We start from the raw sequence: 16728 nt of genomic DNA, 5'->3' as shown, positions 1-16728 counted from the left end.
GTCATCTAATATTCTTGCGTAAAACCGCATTACTTAGTATTTTTGTATTCCAGTTTGAAGGGCGAATAAACCAGTGTAACTACAGGTACAAGAGTCATAGCATCTTAGTTCCCAAGGTTGGCTCATTAATGATTTTTTTTATGGCATTGGTTGGCGGACGAGCATATGGGCCACCTGATGGTAAGTGGTCACCACCGCCCATAGACAAAGGCGCAATATTAACCATTCCTTACATCACCTATGCGCCACCAACCTTGGGAACTAAGATGTTATGTCCCTTGTGCCTTTGATTACACCGGCTCACTCACCCTTCTAACCGGAACACAACAATACAGAGTACTGTTATTTGGCGGTAGAATATCTGATGAGTGGGTGGTACCTACCCAGACGGGCTTGCACAAAGCTCTACCACCAAGTAATATAATTTAAGAGATGGTTAATATTTTTTACAGCGCCACTGACTATGGGCAATGGATACTTACTAAATTAATAAATAAATCTTATTATTAATTAAAAGAGTACTTTTAGAAAGAAAAAAAACGCCTGGATTTAGGCTCGGGTTCCATCAAAGGACACTAATTATTGTAAAAAAACAGCATTGTAAATCTGTTTATTTGAAAAGAGCAACTATGCGAGTTTCTTGCCGTTTCTTCTCGCTGGAGGCTGCTTTCCGAAACGGTGGTAGTATTTTAATATCGACAATTCAAAAAATGCTTCGTTGTGAAGGTTACTTGAATAAAATTGATTTGATTTGATTTACTTAACATTGGATTGTCAATTCGCTTGTTCACCTAACTTTACCATAGAAAATCAAATTAAATATTTAACATCTACCTCCTCCTAAAGTCATAGCATCGACATAAGCTGGTTGCGATGCACCAACACTATTGGCCGCTGTCATCCGCAATGAATACTTCGTGCCGCACTTCAATCCCTCTAACATATATTCCTGAACCCCCTGTATAGTGGTTCCCTTGTCCGCCCACGTTTCTTGCCAGGGACCATTTGCTTCTTTCCACGTTAGATCGTAAACTGAAATTTGGAATTTTCAATTTCAGAAAATTTGTTTAGTGTCTTCTATATCTTGAGTAGCAGCACATAGAAGATCGGTTTTGGTTTTATTTTGAAGAGCTCCAGCCGTAGATGTGCAGAAAATTAAAGAGGATTCTTGATTGCATTTTACTAAATACATAGTTACGATATAACAAATAATTAATTCTAGCGAGCGAACAAGAGTTACTGGCCGGGTAGAGAGCGGTGCTATGGCTGTATAAAAAAAAAACAAATGTGCGGACAAACGTCAGTTTACAATTAAATTAAATCCAAACAAAACCTGTCATAGGTTCCGAAATTCCTAAAAATCTGTTTTATAAACGCGAAGTTTCGCAGGCGACCCACTAATATTCCGTAATCTTTTATTGTTTAACTAATAAAATTGATTTATAACTTAAAGGATACTTATTTTAACAATAAAGTTTAGCATTAATAGTTCTACTTACTAATTTTTTGATTTTTGCCCCCAATTTTCCTCGGCTGGTCCCATTGTAAATGTAAGGCATTTTTGTGAGGAGTGATTCTCAATATCGGAGGTTCAGGGGTCGGTAGAACTGACACTTCATAGGAAACTGAGTCAGATCCATATAAGTTCTTGGCTAGACAAGTGTAGTTACCGCTTAAAGATTGGTCTATGTCTGCAAAGAGATAGGTGTGATTCTTAAGAATTGTAATATATTATATAGAACAGAATTATATTTACAAAATGAGTCTTTGTCAATTGCAATTTAAGTATATATTCGGAAACTTGAAATATGTTTCAATGTGAATACCATGAATACTAATACTGAACCTAAAAAATCAGCACATTATCACGAAGCAGCGGAAGACTCTTATGATAAAATTGGGAGTGTTTGGTAAGAGTAACGTGACTCACTGTTAATGAGCAGGCTGTCGTCGTGGTTCCTGGTGAAGCGCGGATGGTGCGTGATGATGTTGTGCTTGTGGTACCACACGGTGCGCGGCGGCGGCACGCCCACGCACTGACACACGAGCAGCAGCGAGCGGCCCTCGCCCGCCGACACCGCGCCGCCCAGCGACGACACGCCCGCCACCACTGCGGACATCACCAGTCGCCCACGAGCTTGCCCGGTTCACACTTACCCTCACTCAAGCAGCATTGATCCCAAAGGATATAATTCCGTCGAAATTAATATCCTTCGATTTGTAAAAGACTATGAGAAACCCCACGTCGAAGAACTTTTTTATTATTACTGTTTTTCGTTTTACAAATATATTTTAATCTAAAAGAAGCAGTTGCAGGTTAATTAGTTCTGAGGCATGTATATTTTTTAATGCACAGTAAAGTATTCTGGTTCAATAACAATTTAGCATTTAAAAAATCATGGTATTCATGTCTAGTTATAAAATATTGTTGATGTTACGACTGGGTAGGTACCGACCACTCATCAGATATTCTACCACCAAACAGCAGTACTCAGTATTGGGCACAGGCACAAGGGACGTAACATCTTAGTTCCCAAGGTTGGTGGCGCATTGGTGATGTAAGCAATGGTTAATATTTCTTACAACGCCATTGTCTACAGGCGGTGGTGACCACTAACGGTGGTGACCACAAAAATATGTTAATATAGTAAATTGTAATTCAACGTACGCGCAATAGAGGGCGCTAATATACTTCACAATCGCGGTATAGTTTCATTCAAATCAAAAGCATTGGAATTTAACAACAGTGACGAAAATAATTTACTAGTGCAAGTAAGGAAAAGTAACGCAGTGGATTTAACTCGATTCATTTCTCCTTGACGAGAAAGAAAGCTGTTACCTCGGCGTAGAATATCAATCATTACCTCTGGCACTGACTTCTACATGAACTCTTCCACTAGGGGCTCCTTCTCCAGCTGAAGTGTGCGCTCTGACGAATACTTCGTATTGCATGCCAGTCGTGAGTCCTGACAGTGGGAAGGTCAACTGACGGGACAGGTTGGCCTCCTGCGTTGACTCTACTCTGTAGCTCTGTGGAGCGTTGGTGCTGGAATATATTTAACCTATGGTTACTTGGGTGAGCCGAGATTGCCCAGTGGTTAGAACGCGTGCATCTTAACCGATCATTTCGGGTTCAAACCCAGGCAGGCACCACTGAATTTTCATGTGCTTAATTTGTGTTTATAATTCATCTCGTGCTCGACGCTGTAGGAAAATATCGTGAGGAAACCTGCATCTATCGAATTTCAACTAAATTCTGCCACACGTGTATTCCACCAACCCGCATTGGAGCAGCGTGATGGAATATGCTCCAAAACCTTCTCCTCAAGGGAGAGGAGGCCTTAGCCTAGCAGTGGGAAAATTACAGGCTGTTAATGTAAAAAATTGTTAGTTTCAAGACCAAACTTGCCTAAAGTTACAAGTACTACTAATTTAAAAGCTTTATCAGTTACCACTTTCGATTGTGTAAAAACACTTCTGAGGGAATTAGTCGAGTTAATGACTTATTTCATTCCATGAATATGTAATGTCGTTGCTCAAATAGCTGTGATTAATTTTAAAATGATGTTCAAGTGTGGTTGGGGTGACGTCATCGTAGGTATAAAAATGACGTCACGCTCGGTTTTAATACCTTAAAAACAAGCGGCGTCTAGCCTTTTCTAAATCTGTGATTATTTTAGAACAAAATTATAAATATACGTTTATTTAAAACAAACTAAATTAAAACGTATTTTATTTCAACTCTACCGCTGTATCGGAAATAAATTCGCATAGTTACTCAAATACAGGTCACATATATTGCGGTTTGTAGTTAGTAATAATTGTATTCTGTACTTTATTTATTATTAAAAAACATTAATAAATAAAGTATATCAATCAACACAAGATATATATATGATCGTATTTAACTAACAAAGTATCTCAAATTTTGTAAAAGACAAACTACTGAGTTGCCTGCCAGTTATTTTCGACAGAATCTACATTCCGAATTGGTGGTACCTTTAATTAATATTATTTTGTAAAATGATGATTAAAAGGTATTTATAAAAGCCTACTTGAATATTTAAATATTTCGTAAATTTCATAATTAAAAACACGTATATTTTATATTAAAAGTGTAAACCGATTTTTGTCCCAATGACAGGCCAATGGCTGCATATAAAAAATCGAATACAGTCCGTGAAGAAAATTAAAGATGATTCTTGATTGCAATTTAATAATTGTTATGATTTAACAGAGAATTAATTTTAGAGAATGGAAAAAAGTTACTGGTCGGTTAAAAGTCGGTTAAAAAAAATAAAATAGAAACGTAAACATTCCAACTGATCCAAGTTATACTATTTGATATTAAAAAAAAAAACATTTAAAAGAGGTTCCATCATTTTGACGCCAAACTTAGCGCGAGACTCACTAGTTTAAAATTAAGTACATGAAAATATTATAAAAATCTTGATTGTTTCTTTGCATTTAGATCATTCTGTGAAGTCAATGATAAAAACAAATATATTACCTCGTAACGGGTTTGACGTAGACCGTATAATGAGTGATTTCTCCATTGGGCTGATCAGGTTTCTTCCAACTCACAAGAACAGAAGTGGAAGATGATACAAGGGCTTTTATAGCTGATGGAGGTCCGGGAACTGAAATATGGTAATTATTTTTTGTTTTATACAAAATATATTTACATCAATAATTGACACCAACGACAGTTTAAAGTTTTATTAATCGAAGTTGTCGTATATGATCTTCTAAAAATTGGTTATTAATCACAAAATTCCATAAGCATTAGAGAATTATTATTTGTAAATATTTCTTCAGATATAGGTATATTATTAAATATTAGTTAATAATTTAAGACAACTATTTACCATCTTGTAGAGTTGTGCAAACAACTGGATAGGAGAACGGACCGAGACCGTAGTTGGAAAATCCGGCGACCTTTATCGTATAGTTTGTGTATTTCATGAGACCCTGTAGATATAACTCCGTATGTGGTGTTGTGATATTCAACCAAGGACCATCTGCAAATATTGGTTTGACATTCTATTAGTTGTTTAAATTCGAAATATATATTTAACATCATGCTTTATATAAATCTGGGTTTTCGATCTTGATATGATCTACTTATATTAAAAAGAGGTAAAATTTGTCCATTAGGTATTGAAACGAATCATCCGATTCTAAAATTGTTTTCACTAGTGAATAGCTACATGATTCCAGAGTTCTGCATGATATCAATTATATATATAGATTTTTTTTATCTAATAGGTTGGCGGACGCGCAAATGTGCCACCTGATGGTAAGTGGTCACCACTGACCATTGACGCTGTAAGATATAATAACCAGTCCTTATATTACACCAACGCGCTACCAACCCTGAGAGCTAAGATGTTATGTCCCTTGTGCCTGTAGTTACACTGGCTCACTCTAAGAGGAAGACTACAATATAAAGTATTGCGGTTTGGCGGTAGAATATCTGATGAGTGGGTGGTACTTACCCAGATGGGCTTGCACATAGCTGTGCCACCAAGTAAATAACATAATTTTCTTTATTAGTAAATAGTACAAGACAGTGTAAAACTGGGGTGGACAAGTTGCAAACATTATGAAAAGTTGGGGGTTTATATGTATGTATATTAAAAGCGCTCAGAATAGTTAAAATAAACTTTTCAAAATCACACAGCTCATTTAGAATAATGCTGGGTAGAGCAACTATACTGACGGTTAAATTAGTAATCTATTTTTGTACTACAATTTATGGTATATTGTTAAGCCAAAATACAAGAGATAATATGACAACTTAAGCCACAGTTATCAATCAAAATTGATAACCTAAAATAATTATGCAACATATTTATAGAAAATGGTTTATTGGTTTATTCTTCTTTCATACAGTAATAGAGCAACGTGATTTTATTTCATGTTGTCTGTTTATTGGAAGGTTGCATTTTTTATTTTTACCGTGAAAAAATTGCACGGGAGCAAAATAGTTGGAGAATTCATGTATATATATTATTTATTATAAAATAATTTTTTAATGGTTAGCTGCGGGAAAATTGGCCACCTTATGTTAAGTGGTCACCATCGTTTCATAGAAATTGGGGCTGTCAGAAATATTAATCATTCATTACGTCGCCGATGCGCCATCGACCTTAGGAGCTAAGATGTTACATTCTCTGTGCCACTACACCAGCTCAGTCATCCTTTGAACCGGAACACATCCATACCAGGGATCGCTGTTTGCCGGCAGAGCACTCGACGACTGAGTGGTGGTCCAGATGGGCTCGTAGAAAGCTACTCGCTCGCTACTTACTCGCATTAGTTGGGTTACTCAAGCGGCGGACTCACCGTCGGCGCAGTAGAGCAGCGCGTACCCGAGCGCGGCGCGCGCCAGCGGGCGCCAGGCGGCGCGCACGGCCGCCGGCGCCGCGCCCGCGCACTCCACGCCCGCCGGCGCGCGCTCGGGCGCTGCACCGGTTAACATTACCACCACACACCCTAACACCCTACGCTCTTACGAGTATCTACGCCGATTCGGTTACCTTTGATATACTTCATATTCGTATAATGCCGATTAAGAATCCTGATATCTCGACACGGCATTCGTACGAGTATGTGTTATATCTGCAGTATCAATTTAGATCAATCTGACTGTAGTTCTTTTAATTATTATTGTTAAAAGCATTATTGATAAAAAATTTAATTATATGTTTTTATCATTAAATTTATTGGAAATTAAAATAGATACGAAAGTTTACCTCCTTCCCTGGTAGTCTGATAAACTGGTAAAGAAAATGGTCCGTTTCCAGCCGAGTTGAAAGCACTTACGGAAACCGCGTACCTTGAATTGTAGAAAACATAACTTTCAGTCTAAATGTCGTAAAACTTATTAAAGAAATACTTTTATATATTTTTAATGCTTATTTAAAATTACATACATACGCGTGAAATAAAAATGGCCTTAAAATATTACCCAGAGGAACACCGATCGACTCACCTGGCGTTTTTTAAAAGTCCACTCAAGACAGTCTCCTGCTTTCCTTTCCTAGAAACTACTTTCACAATTTTCGTTTGAGAGTCGTTTGTACCTGTAATACCAAGATTAATAATTTTAAATACTAAGTATAACCTTAGATTTATAGTTTCGTTAAATTGCAATAAACTATCAAGAAACTATTTTTAACTTGGATACCCTGCTTTATATTTAACTAGCAACCCGCTCCGGCTTCGCACGCCTTCAATGTATGCGTTTCGAATTTACACAGTATCCCATAGAACTCAGGAATCATTTCAGAATTGGATCATTTGTTCCGAAAATTATCTCCTACATATAAACAAACAAATTTTAATTCTTTATAATATTAATAATATATTTATATAAATCATATCATCTAATAAAATAATCTCACCTAATTCTTATAAGTGGTAAAATTTAATTTTAATTGATTATATTTAAAAAAATCGAGATGGTTGAATCCATCCAAAAATCTCGTTCCATGGAAGTCCATTTAAAACTATTATTGAATATAGAAGCGTTACAGTAGCTTATTGACTGTCCAAAATCAAGCATCTGCTTGGAAATAACACCTCGCACATGAGAAGAACAGACGAAAGAAACTCAGATGTATTATTTTAATTTCATATTAAACGATTATGATTTTTATTATAATAACATTTTTTTTTATTTGTAACAGACTGGGCGATTCCCAAGGTGTACAAATAGGTTTCCTATGGGTTAAACAATCTTGAGTAATAATTTGCTTAAAATTCATTTAGAATGCACCTCGTACTTAGAAATGAAGAAATATTTTAGATTCTGATACTGACGTTATGACATTTAAGGATTTATGAAGCTGCCATATTTATTTACATGGTTTGTGTGATCGGACAGTACAGAAATTTTAATAAGAATAATTATCAATAATCTTTACCCGATTCTCCATTAATTCTTGGTATAGCTTTTACGTGATATCCTTGTAGTGCACCATTGTGAGTCTCCCGAGCTGGTGGTATCCATGATACGAATAGTTCACCAGGGTTGTCTGTCTGTTGTACTTGTACTCCAAGAGGGCTCGAAGATGGTGCTAGAATGTCATATTTTTTGATACCGTATTTAAGACATAGTTAATCCATAAATGTCCAAAAAATTTTTACTTTTACCAATTAAAGATCTTCATCTAGATAAGTAATTGTGATTATAGACCTGGTTGAAGATCGTTGTATTCTGAAAGTGCTTTTTTTTTATTCAGTGGGAGGAAAATGACCTGATAGACCTATTTTATAAAATAATATTAAAAAAATATTTTGTGAAAAAGTATTAACAAAGAATCCAAGCTGCAACCATCTTTTACGATGGACTTACATTCGATAAATTCAAAGTAAATATTTAAAATAAATTTTAATGAATGGTCCCTACTTCGACGGATTTTTACAAAGCTCAACCAACACAACGTATTCTGCAATAAAGCTGTCTCAGTTACTGAAGAGCTATGTAGGGCAGGTGCACAACGTGTGCAAAATATATAATGGATTTGACTCTATGAATACCTTCTTGCAATGTGGTGAAGTGAACTGGTTGAGTGTAAGGGCTCAAGTCCACTTGGTTTCCCGACGCGACCCGCACTCTGTAGTCGACCGCCGGCTGGAGATCTCGCAGCTCGATGCTTTGCCGGATATCATTGTCTTGTCTGAAAGTTTTGTTTTCTTAAATGTTATAACTGCTACGTATAGATGAAAATGTATCCCCTTGAAACTGGTTGATCTTTTTCAATTTATCAATCTTGTAAAACTTATCGTCTTCTTTTTATTTACTATTATTTTACAGCCTGTTAGTGTATATCTGCTGGGCTGAGGCCTTCCCTTACTTTCAAAGTTTTGGAATTCACTCCTATAATTTGGGCTAATGGATACATATGGCAAAATCTCATTCGCCACATGTAGGTTTACTCGCGACGTTCACCTTCCACCACCAAGCACGAGATAAATTATAAACATAAATCACACCTGAATTCAGTAGTGCTTGCCCGGATTTGAACTCAGGATCGTCGGTTAAGATTCAAATTTTTCTAACCTTCATGCCATTGAGGAAGTAGATGTGTACATTCATTTGGCTACCAAAGTTGTAAATAATTTCTTTGACGAAGTTTTGTTAAAATTACATTTAATTCTCCCTTATACAATGCTAAGCTATATTAATATACGAGTATATATTATTTTCCAGTTAAATTTATTATATTTACCTGGTAATATTTATCGTCTTAGCCGTATCCCATAAAGTATAGTGGTTTGACGAATACTGAAGGCTGTAGTATTGAACGTGAATCATGATCGTGTCACGCCACGACAATTTTACTGATGAACTTGTGATGGAATCCACTTGGAGATCCATTGGAGGGGTCGGAGGTTCTGAATAAAAAAAACTTTAATGTATTTCTTGGTTGTTTTATTGCTTTCATTTTAAAGGTTAGTTTTTAATGTTATTTGAATTTCACATAGGACGTTTCCTAAAAAGTTACCTGTTAATTCAATCTGCTATTAATCCTTTAAGCTTTGAATTTATAAATCAAACCGTTAACCAACGAAAAGTTTTTAGTATTAAGTAAAAGGCTGAGCTTGGCCTATTATTAGCCTACTTCCATAAATAATGTTTTGATTTTTCGATTACACCTACAAATATTATATTTCCTACATACTAATTCATACTTTTATATACAGAAATTTAAAAAAAAATCGTTCAATATGCTATTATTTATATATCTATTCTTAGATTTTATAATACGTAACGTTAATTTTATATCATTTATGGTAGGTGGACAGGCAATTGGGCCACATGGTGGTTAGTCGTTGCCACCGTTCGCAAAGAAAAAATATTAATCATTCCTTCCATAACCTATACGCGAACCAACATTGGCACAAGCATGTAGTTACTGGCTAGCTCACTTCCAAGCTTTATACATATGAACTCAATACGTATTACAATTTAATTATACTTAAATTAAAAATACTCACCAAGTATATTCAAGTAAATATTAAATGTAGCAACACCATAGGGATTACTCGCTCTACACTCGTACGTCCCCCCATCTCTACCTTCGACGTAATTAATGTTTATGACACTCTGCATACCATTTGTTGTTGAACTTTCTGATATTTTTATCCTGTAAACAAGAAGACAAAATGATTTAACAAACGCATCACAAAATAACCTTAAATTATTTATGTATCTACATAAAGTGTCACACTACAAAAAACGAGCCAACTTTGTTATGTTGGTAGTGTGACAGATACGTTTGACACTCGCCAAACGTCATATTACGACGTATTTTTTCACTAGTGTGCGTGTACTTAGTAGCCAACTGTTGGCCACTTTTTTTTCAACGCGTTCTCAGTTTTGATAATTCAGACTAAGTATATAAATGATCAAAGGTTGTAACAGCATTTAGAAGGGAGTAATAAGGGGGCGTTCACATTTATTACTATAATTAAAAAGATTGATAATATTTTCGAATTAAATGAATAAATATTTAAATAAATAAAGCTTATGATCATAATAGGCGCTTCGATGTATTTATTAAAAGAACTAACAACACTGAGTTCGCTTATGTTACAAAACAAAGTAAACCTAGATGTTGTTTATGTAAAGATAGTAACGCCATCTATGTATTTTACATCGAACTACTTGAGTCACAACAAAGAGTCAGTTCAGAGAGCCGCCTTCACTGTAAATAGCTTCTAAATTTCTTCGTGCATTTCGTATAGATATCGCTACTTTTTTCCAAAATTAAAATAACTTCTCAGTTATACGATAATGAAATATTACAATTATACTTAATTCTTAAATAATTTATACAAAGAGACAGTTAAAGTATTAAATTATGATTGTCCTTTAATGTAAATATCACAATTTTTTATTAAATCAATGTCATAAAGATACACATCAATATAATTATTTTATACAAAATTTTATAAAATTATTACTTGAAAATAAATAAACACGAAAATACCTCGAAGACGTAAACTCGACGGGATTCCCGTCCAAACTCCACTTGATCCGTATTGGACTGTCTCCCAACGGTTGGCAGGTTAAAGTCATCGGCAGCCCCATTTTGGTAGTTAGGTTTAATCCCACGGACTCAAAGTGCACCGGCTCTAGAAATAATTTGAAATTATTTATTGAAATTGAACATAATGAATGATCGAGATAGAAGATAATCATGAGTTTTTTGTATTCTAACTAACAAAAGAAATAACTAATGCATAAAACTTTTACCAGAAGTTGCAACGCTTTTCGGAGAAGTTTTAAGTATGTAATATTATTTTATAAGAAGCTGAACTTTTTCGTTTAAATTTAGAATCTTGTGACGTGTAAGTAACAAAACAGAATTCCATATTTTTTTATTTGTCATGAGATCTAATGAATGCTGGCTATAGGCATGCAATGAGAACTACATGTTTGTAATCCAAATTTTATAACTCATGATAATAATAAAAAAATTATCGTTCTGTTTACATAACATAACATAAACAGCCTGTAAATTTCCCACTGCTGGGCTAAGGCCTCCTCTCCCTTTGAGGAGAAGATATGGAGCATATTCCACCACGCTGCTCCAATGCGGGTTGGTGGAATACACATGTGGCAGAATTTCGTTGAAATTAGACACATGCAGGTTTCCTCACGATGTTTTCCTTTACCGCCGAGCACGAGATGAATTATAAACACAAATTAAGCACATGAAAATTCAGTGGTGCCTGCCTGGGTTTGAACCCGAAATCATCGGTTAAGATGCACGCGTTCTAACCACTGGGCCATCTCGTTCTGTTTATGTAATATAATATAATTATTTAAACTTCTAAATGAAACTTACTATTAACGCTTATCCACAGATTCTTATGCAAGGGATCTCCAACACCGTTGTCTACGTGACAGGCGTATTCACCTTCATCACCTAAAGATACCACTTCCAAGGATAACGAGCCATTGGGATAGCTTGAAACACCACCGCCAGCTAAGTCGAGGATTGGACGCCAGATACCAAGAGCAGCTGAATGTTGACGACAATTTTTATTCAGAATATTGAAAACAAATATAGTATGGCGAGTTAATTAAAGCTGAATTGAAATCATTTCGAATCTACTCCAGCAAATATGATTACTCGTTATGAACTGAATATTACGCATAATAGTTGAATATTAATCCTCTGAGACGAAACCAGACATTGAAAAATTCAAACAGCAGTATATCTGCTTATTAAAACTATATAACGTATCGATATCATCAATACGACAATAGAACTATCTAGTAGTAGAATATTAAAAGATCTATTATTTTATATTCTAGTCAAACATATATTATATAAAAAAAATTAAATTAAAAAAAAAATCGATCAGTAGATTTAAAAAATCAAATTGTTCCAAAACAGAAACTTAAAACTGGTCAGTAGATCTTGCCGTAGCTTAATAAGTAATAAGGTAGTGTCATCACTATATAAATTATGATCGTAGTGTTAACTTAATATAATTGTATATTTTAACGTCTCACCATCTCTCTTCATCCAGTGTATCTGTGGTGTGGGGTAGCCATTAGCATTACAGTCTACGATACCTCGCTGCCCCAAGAGGAGTGATGTATTCATTGGTTCCTCTACCCATTTTGGTGCGACTATATCACAGAAGAAATTAGGAAAGAATATCCTTTTAAAATTACAATAATATTTTTGACTAGATATGCCCACGACTTCGTGCGCGATTGAATTTAATAAAAAAATATTGTTGTGGCCTGAGTTACTCCTTATTGCGTCAGCTTTCTGCCAATGAAAGTCAAAATCGTTCCGGCCATTCCAAAGTTTAGCCGGAACAAACAGACAGACAGACAAAAATTGAAAAAAGTGTTATTTTGGTATATATACCGTTTATACATACACATGCATTTAGTAAAATTTTATTATATGTATAGATTTAAATATGAAGCTATTTTAATAAGTGTTTACGCTATTTTTGTATAAATTACCGTTAATCATATAATTATTGTTATGGGTGCAAAAAGTTTTGACTCAATAATACAATAGCGTATTTAGCTCACGTAATAAAAATAAAGTTTTAATTAACAAACCATTTATATACAAATCTGTAGTTTGATTAACTTTTCCAACGTGGTTGGTGGCTATGCAAGTATATCTACCACAGTGTTCGAGAGACACTCGCTTTATGATCAAAACACTGAACAGTTCTGAACTCCTTTCGGTTATCTGAAAAATATTTAAAAATTTTAAATTAAATTAAAACAATGATTTAAAGGTCGTCAAGTACTTGAAGCTGCTGCTCATAAACTATTCCATGTTTAAGAAATAGCCTATGTAATTGTAATTAGTAGACCACAAATTGATATTTTTAATTGGGATTGTTAATATTTTTACAGTATAAATGTCAATAGTTTCAACTGTTATCAAAATAGCCCTACTATTCTTGATGACGGAAAAATTGTACTGATGAGACTGTTTTATTGAATATCTGTAAAAATCTGAAAGAACATTGGCTACCTCAAAACTGAGACTCTAGAAATTGAAAACGATGCTTATTACGTATTATATGAATGCTTAAAAATTTAATAATATTAAAAATATAACAAAAACTTACTTTCAAACTAGCAGGTATCTTCGTCCCATCCTTCAGCCAAGAGAAAAAAATCGGTGGATCTCCACTGATTATGTTGCACGTTATTTGTACAATCTGTCCTTCCTTCAATCCTGAACCGACTCGTAGTTCGTCTAATTCAGGTGCTTCAACTACTTGAATTTCAAATGACCTGAAGGTTGAAGTAAAATTTTTGTGTTATATAATCCTCTGAATTGAGAATGAGTTGCAACATCAACCCTAAATAAATCATTTAAATCCTAAATATTAAATTAATATAAACTTCTATTACATTCATCTACATTCTATTTTCAAAATAATTTATTGATCAATTTTGTTTTTTCTTAAAATTATGACATTGTTTTTCATTCTTCAAGATAATGTAACTGACTTAACCAACTGAAATTTTTAAAGACCTTGAATTATATCGTGTACTATCGTCAATTTTCCTCTAAGTTGCTTCATACCTTCTAGCCATTTCTCCTGATGGACTGTATACTATACAAGTATACATTTCACCATTCTCCTCTTTGACAACTCTCTCTATAGTAAGCACACCATCTTCAGTGCTTTGCAATAATTGTCGTTTCCTCCGTCTTTTTCTTGTGTTTTTACGATTTTTATTGTTTACATTCGTCCGTTTATATCTCGTGTGCTGTGGTAACATTGAACTCATAATTTTCTTGCCCTTATGTTCCCATTCCAGTTTGCTGAAAAATTTTAATATCTAGATTATATTATTAGTTAGATTACATTTACGTCTAAATAATTATTTAACTTAAGCTCGGTTTTATAATCCTAAGCTTTAAAAGTAAGTCTACAGTTTTCCTAAGTTAGTATGTTACGTAACAATTATGCAAAGTCACGTTCACTCATTTAGATTCTTAGGGTGAGTCCCGATCTAAATTTACGAGTCTTGAGTATGTAAAAATGTTTTTTGTATAACGCCATCTAAGCTTGAGACGTATTTTTATTATTTTATGCCGAGTTGCTTGAGTTTCTTTAAGTAGTTATTTTTTATACCGTATAAAATAACGAAGTTAAATTTTTTTTTTTTTTTTTTTAATTTTAGTAGTCTCTAATAGACTAGACAAATGACAAAGACCTACTTCCTACATTGACAAAAGTATGTTTCCAAATGTAATAAGTTCACAGCCATCTCAACTATTCTAATAATGTCTGCATCTAAAATTAATTTATTGGATAAAATATCCTTTAAATACTTTAGTAGAAGATGGTTATAATAATATGCAGTTGTAATTATTTACTTTCCGATCAAATACGTATGAGCCAAGTTATATTGTTTATTAATATTCTTACAAAAAAAAACCTTATTATATATTATTAATTATGGAAGAACTCCTACCTGATGGGAAAACCGTAATATGGACATTTTAGTTTCAGAGAATCGCCGCTTTGAACTTTGATTGGTGGAAGTGTTCTGATGTAAGGTGGACCTGAAAAATGTAATTAAGAAATATTTGAAGATTATCAAAAAGGGAAAATGATAAATCTAAAAACTAAATAATAAAGGTGCGTTTAACACGGGTCGTTTTTATATAAATCGCCAAAAGAAATACAAGTTAAAAAAATGTATATATTATAACAACTCGTATGATACTCGAAGTAATTGAAAATTAAATATGCATTTAATTTCATCTAGTGAAAAGAACGTAGACACGTACGAACTTAGTAGGAAAGTAACACAATATGATGTCTAATCCAAAACTAGAGGAATATGCATCTTATTACACGTGAAACATTTAAAAATTCTATAATTCAAAAATATTTGACTCGAATTTTCGATGAAATTTACACATTTAACCTTGAATTTTTTTCCCTGTCGAAGACGTTTGACTTTAAGATTAAATTGTTAGATGCGTATATTGAATAGGTATATTAAAGTGATACATTTAAGTGTAAGTTCTGAAGTCAATGAATGTAATTAACGACCCCTTCCTATAACAGTAATTTCATTACGTCATAGATGGCTTCTGAAATTCGATCGAGACATGGTTCAGTACTTCACATAGGAAAAATCGAATTAAGCTTATTATGATGGAAGGAAATAATATATTGATAACTGTATAGCACAAAGATCTTGTCAATACATCAATATAATTCATACCATTACTTATCAAGTATCAAGCAAAAATACTTGACGCTGTTAAGTGTAGTTTTAATAAGGTTAACTTGACCTGCTCATCATTTGGTGGTAGGGCTTTGTGCAAGCCCGTCTGGGTAGGTACCACCCACTCATCAGACATTCTACCGCCAAACAGCAGTACTCAGTATTGTTGTGTTCCGGTTTGAAGGGTGAGTGAACCAGTGTAACTACAGGCACAAGGGACATAACACCTTAGTTCCCAAGGTTTTTGGCGCATTGGTGATGTAAGGAATGGTTAATATTTCTTACATCCCCATTATCAATGGGTGGTAGTGACCACTAACCATAATGTTAACTATTTGCTCGTCCATCTACAGATATCATAAAAAAAAAATATTCTACGCTGGACAGCTCCAGTACTGTTTACAGTTTAACGCGTGAGTAAGCCAGTGTTATATCACATATGGTAACCCGAGAGCAAGAGTTAAGATATTTTATAGTACCAGCTTCCTACAATGCCACAGGACAATATTTTATATGTACTGATGTGGTACAAGGGCTTTAAGTACTAACTTAAAAAAAAAAGTATTTAATAACACAAACCCTGATTTATTATTGAATTATAGTAATGTATTTTAATTAATACAGAATTAGTATTTATGATTTTAAATTAGTAAAATATTACTGATTTAGAACTTTGACTACCGACCCGTACCGAGACTGAGACTGAACTAAGCCTTTAAATTTAGCCTAATAGTCAAGCAATAATACTTAGTTCTGTTGTGTTCCGGTTTGAAAGGTGAGTGAGCTACAAGTACAAGGGGCATAACCTAACCGAGGGTTGCGGGCGCATTGGCGCATTGGATGGTTAATATTTCTAACAGCACCAATGTCTATCGGCGATGGTGACCACTTACCATCAGATGGCCCATTTGACCGTCCGCCTATAAATGCCACGACAAAGCATTCATGTTTAAAATCGTTCTGGGTTA

At 34.3% G+C, this 16728-nt stretch overlaps 2 protein-coding genes across 2 annotated transcripts in view; one reads left to right on the top strand and one right to left on the bottom strand.

Annotated features, from left to right (window-relative positions):
* The window catches only part of LOC135193965 (serine protease inhibitor 77Ba-like), a 404929-nt gene that overhangs the window by 68637 nt on the left and 319564 nt on the right, over positions 1-16728 (top strand). The window lies entirely within an intron of this gene.
* The window catches only part of LOC113404173 (cell adhesion molecule Dscam2-like), a 399093-nt gene that overhangs the window by 287337 nt on the left and 95028 nt on the right, over positions 1-16728 (bottom strand). The window contains exons 9-26 of the mRNA XM_064218600.1: positions 14996-15086; positions 14097-14339; positions 13633-13801; positions 13109-13244; positions 12539-12658; positions 11865-12041; positions 11004-11148; positions 10009-10157; positions 9240-9405; positions 8548-8687; positions 7932-8084; positions 6998-7088; positions 6759-6841; positions 6349-6468; positions 4869-5021; positions 4511-4640; positions 2865-3046; positions 1931-2110 (exon numbers count right to left, since the gene is read on the bottom strand). Coding sequence (XP_064074670.1) covers positions 1931-2110; positions 2865-3046; positions 4511-4640; positions 4869-5021; positions 6349-6468; positions 6759-6841; positions 6998-7088; positions 7932-8084; positions 8548-8687; positions 9240-9405; positions 10009-10157; positions 11004-11148; positions 11865-12041; positions 12539-12658; positions 13109-13244; positions 13633-13801; positions 14097-14339; positions 14996-15086 — 2628 coding nt within the window. The remainder of the gene's footprint in view (positions 1-1930; positions 2111-2864; positions 3047-4510; positions 4641-4868; positions 5022-6348; positions 6469-6758; positions 6842-6997; positions 7089-7931; positions 8085-8547; positions 8688-9239; positions 9406-10008; positions 10158-11003; positions 11149-11864; positions 12042-12538; positions 12659-13108; positions 13245-13632; positions 13802-14096; positions 14340-14995; positions 15087-16728) is intronic.

Source organism: Vanessa tameamea, chromosome 23, assembly GCF_037043105.1.
Source record: "Vanessa tameamea isolate UH-Manoa-2023 chromosome 23, ilVanTame1 primary haplotype, whole genome shotgun sequence".
Taxonomy (NCBI): Eukaryota; Metazoa; Arthropoda; class Insecta; order Lepidoptera; family Nymphalidae; genus Vanessa; species Vanessa tameamea.
Note: the sequence above shows the minus strand (reverse complement) of the source record. Positions and strands in the feature narration are given on the sequence as shown.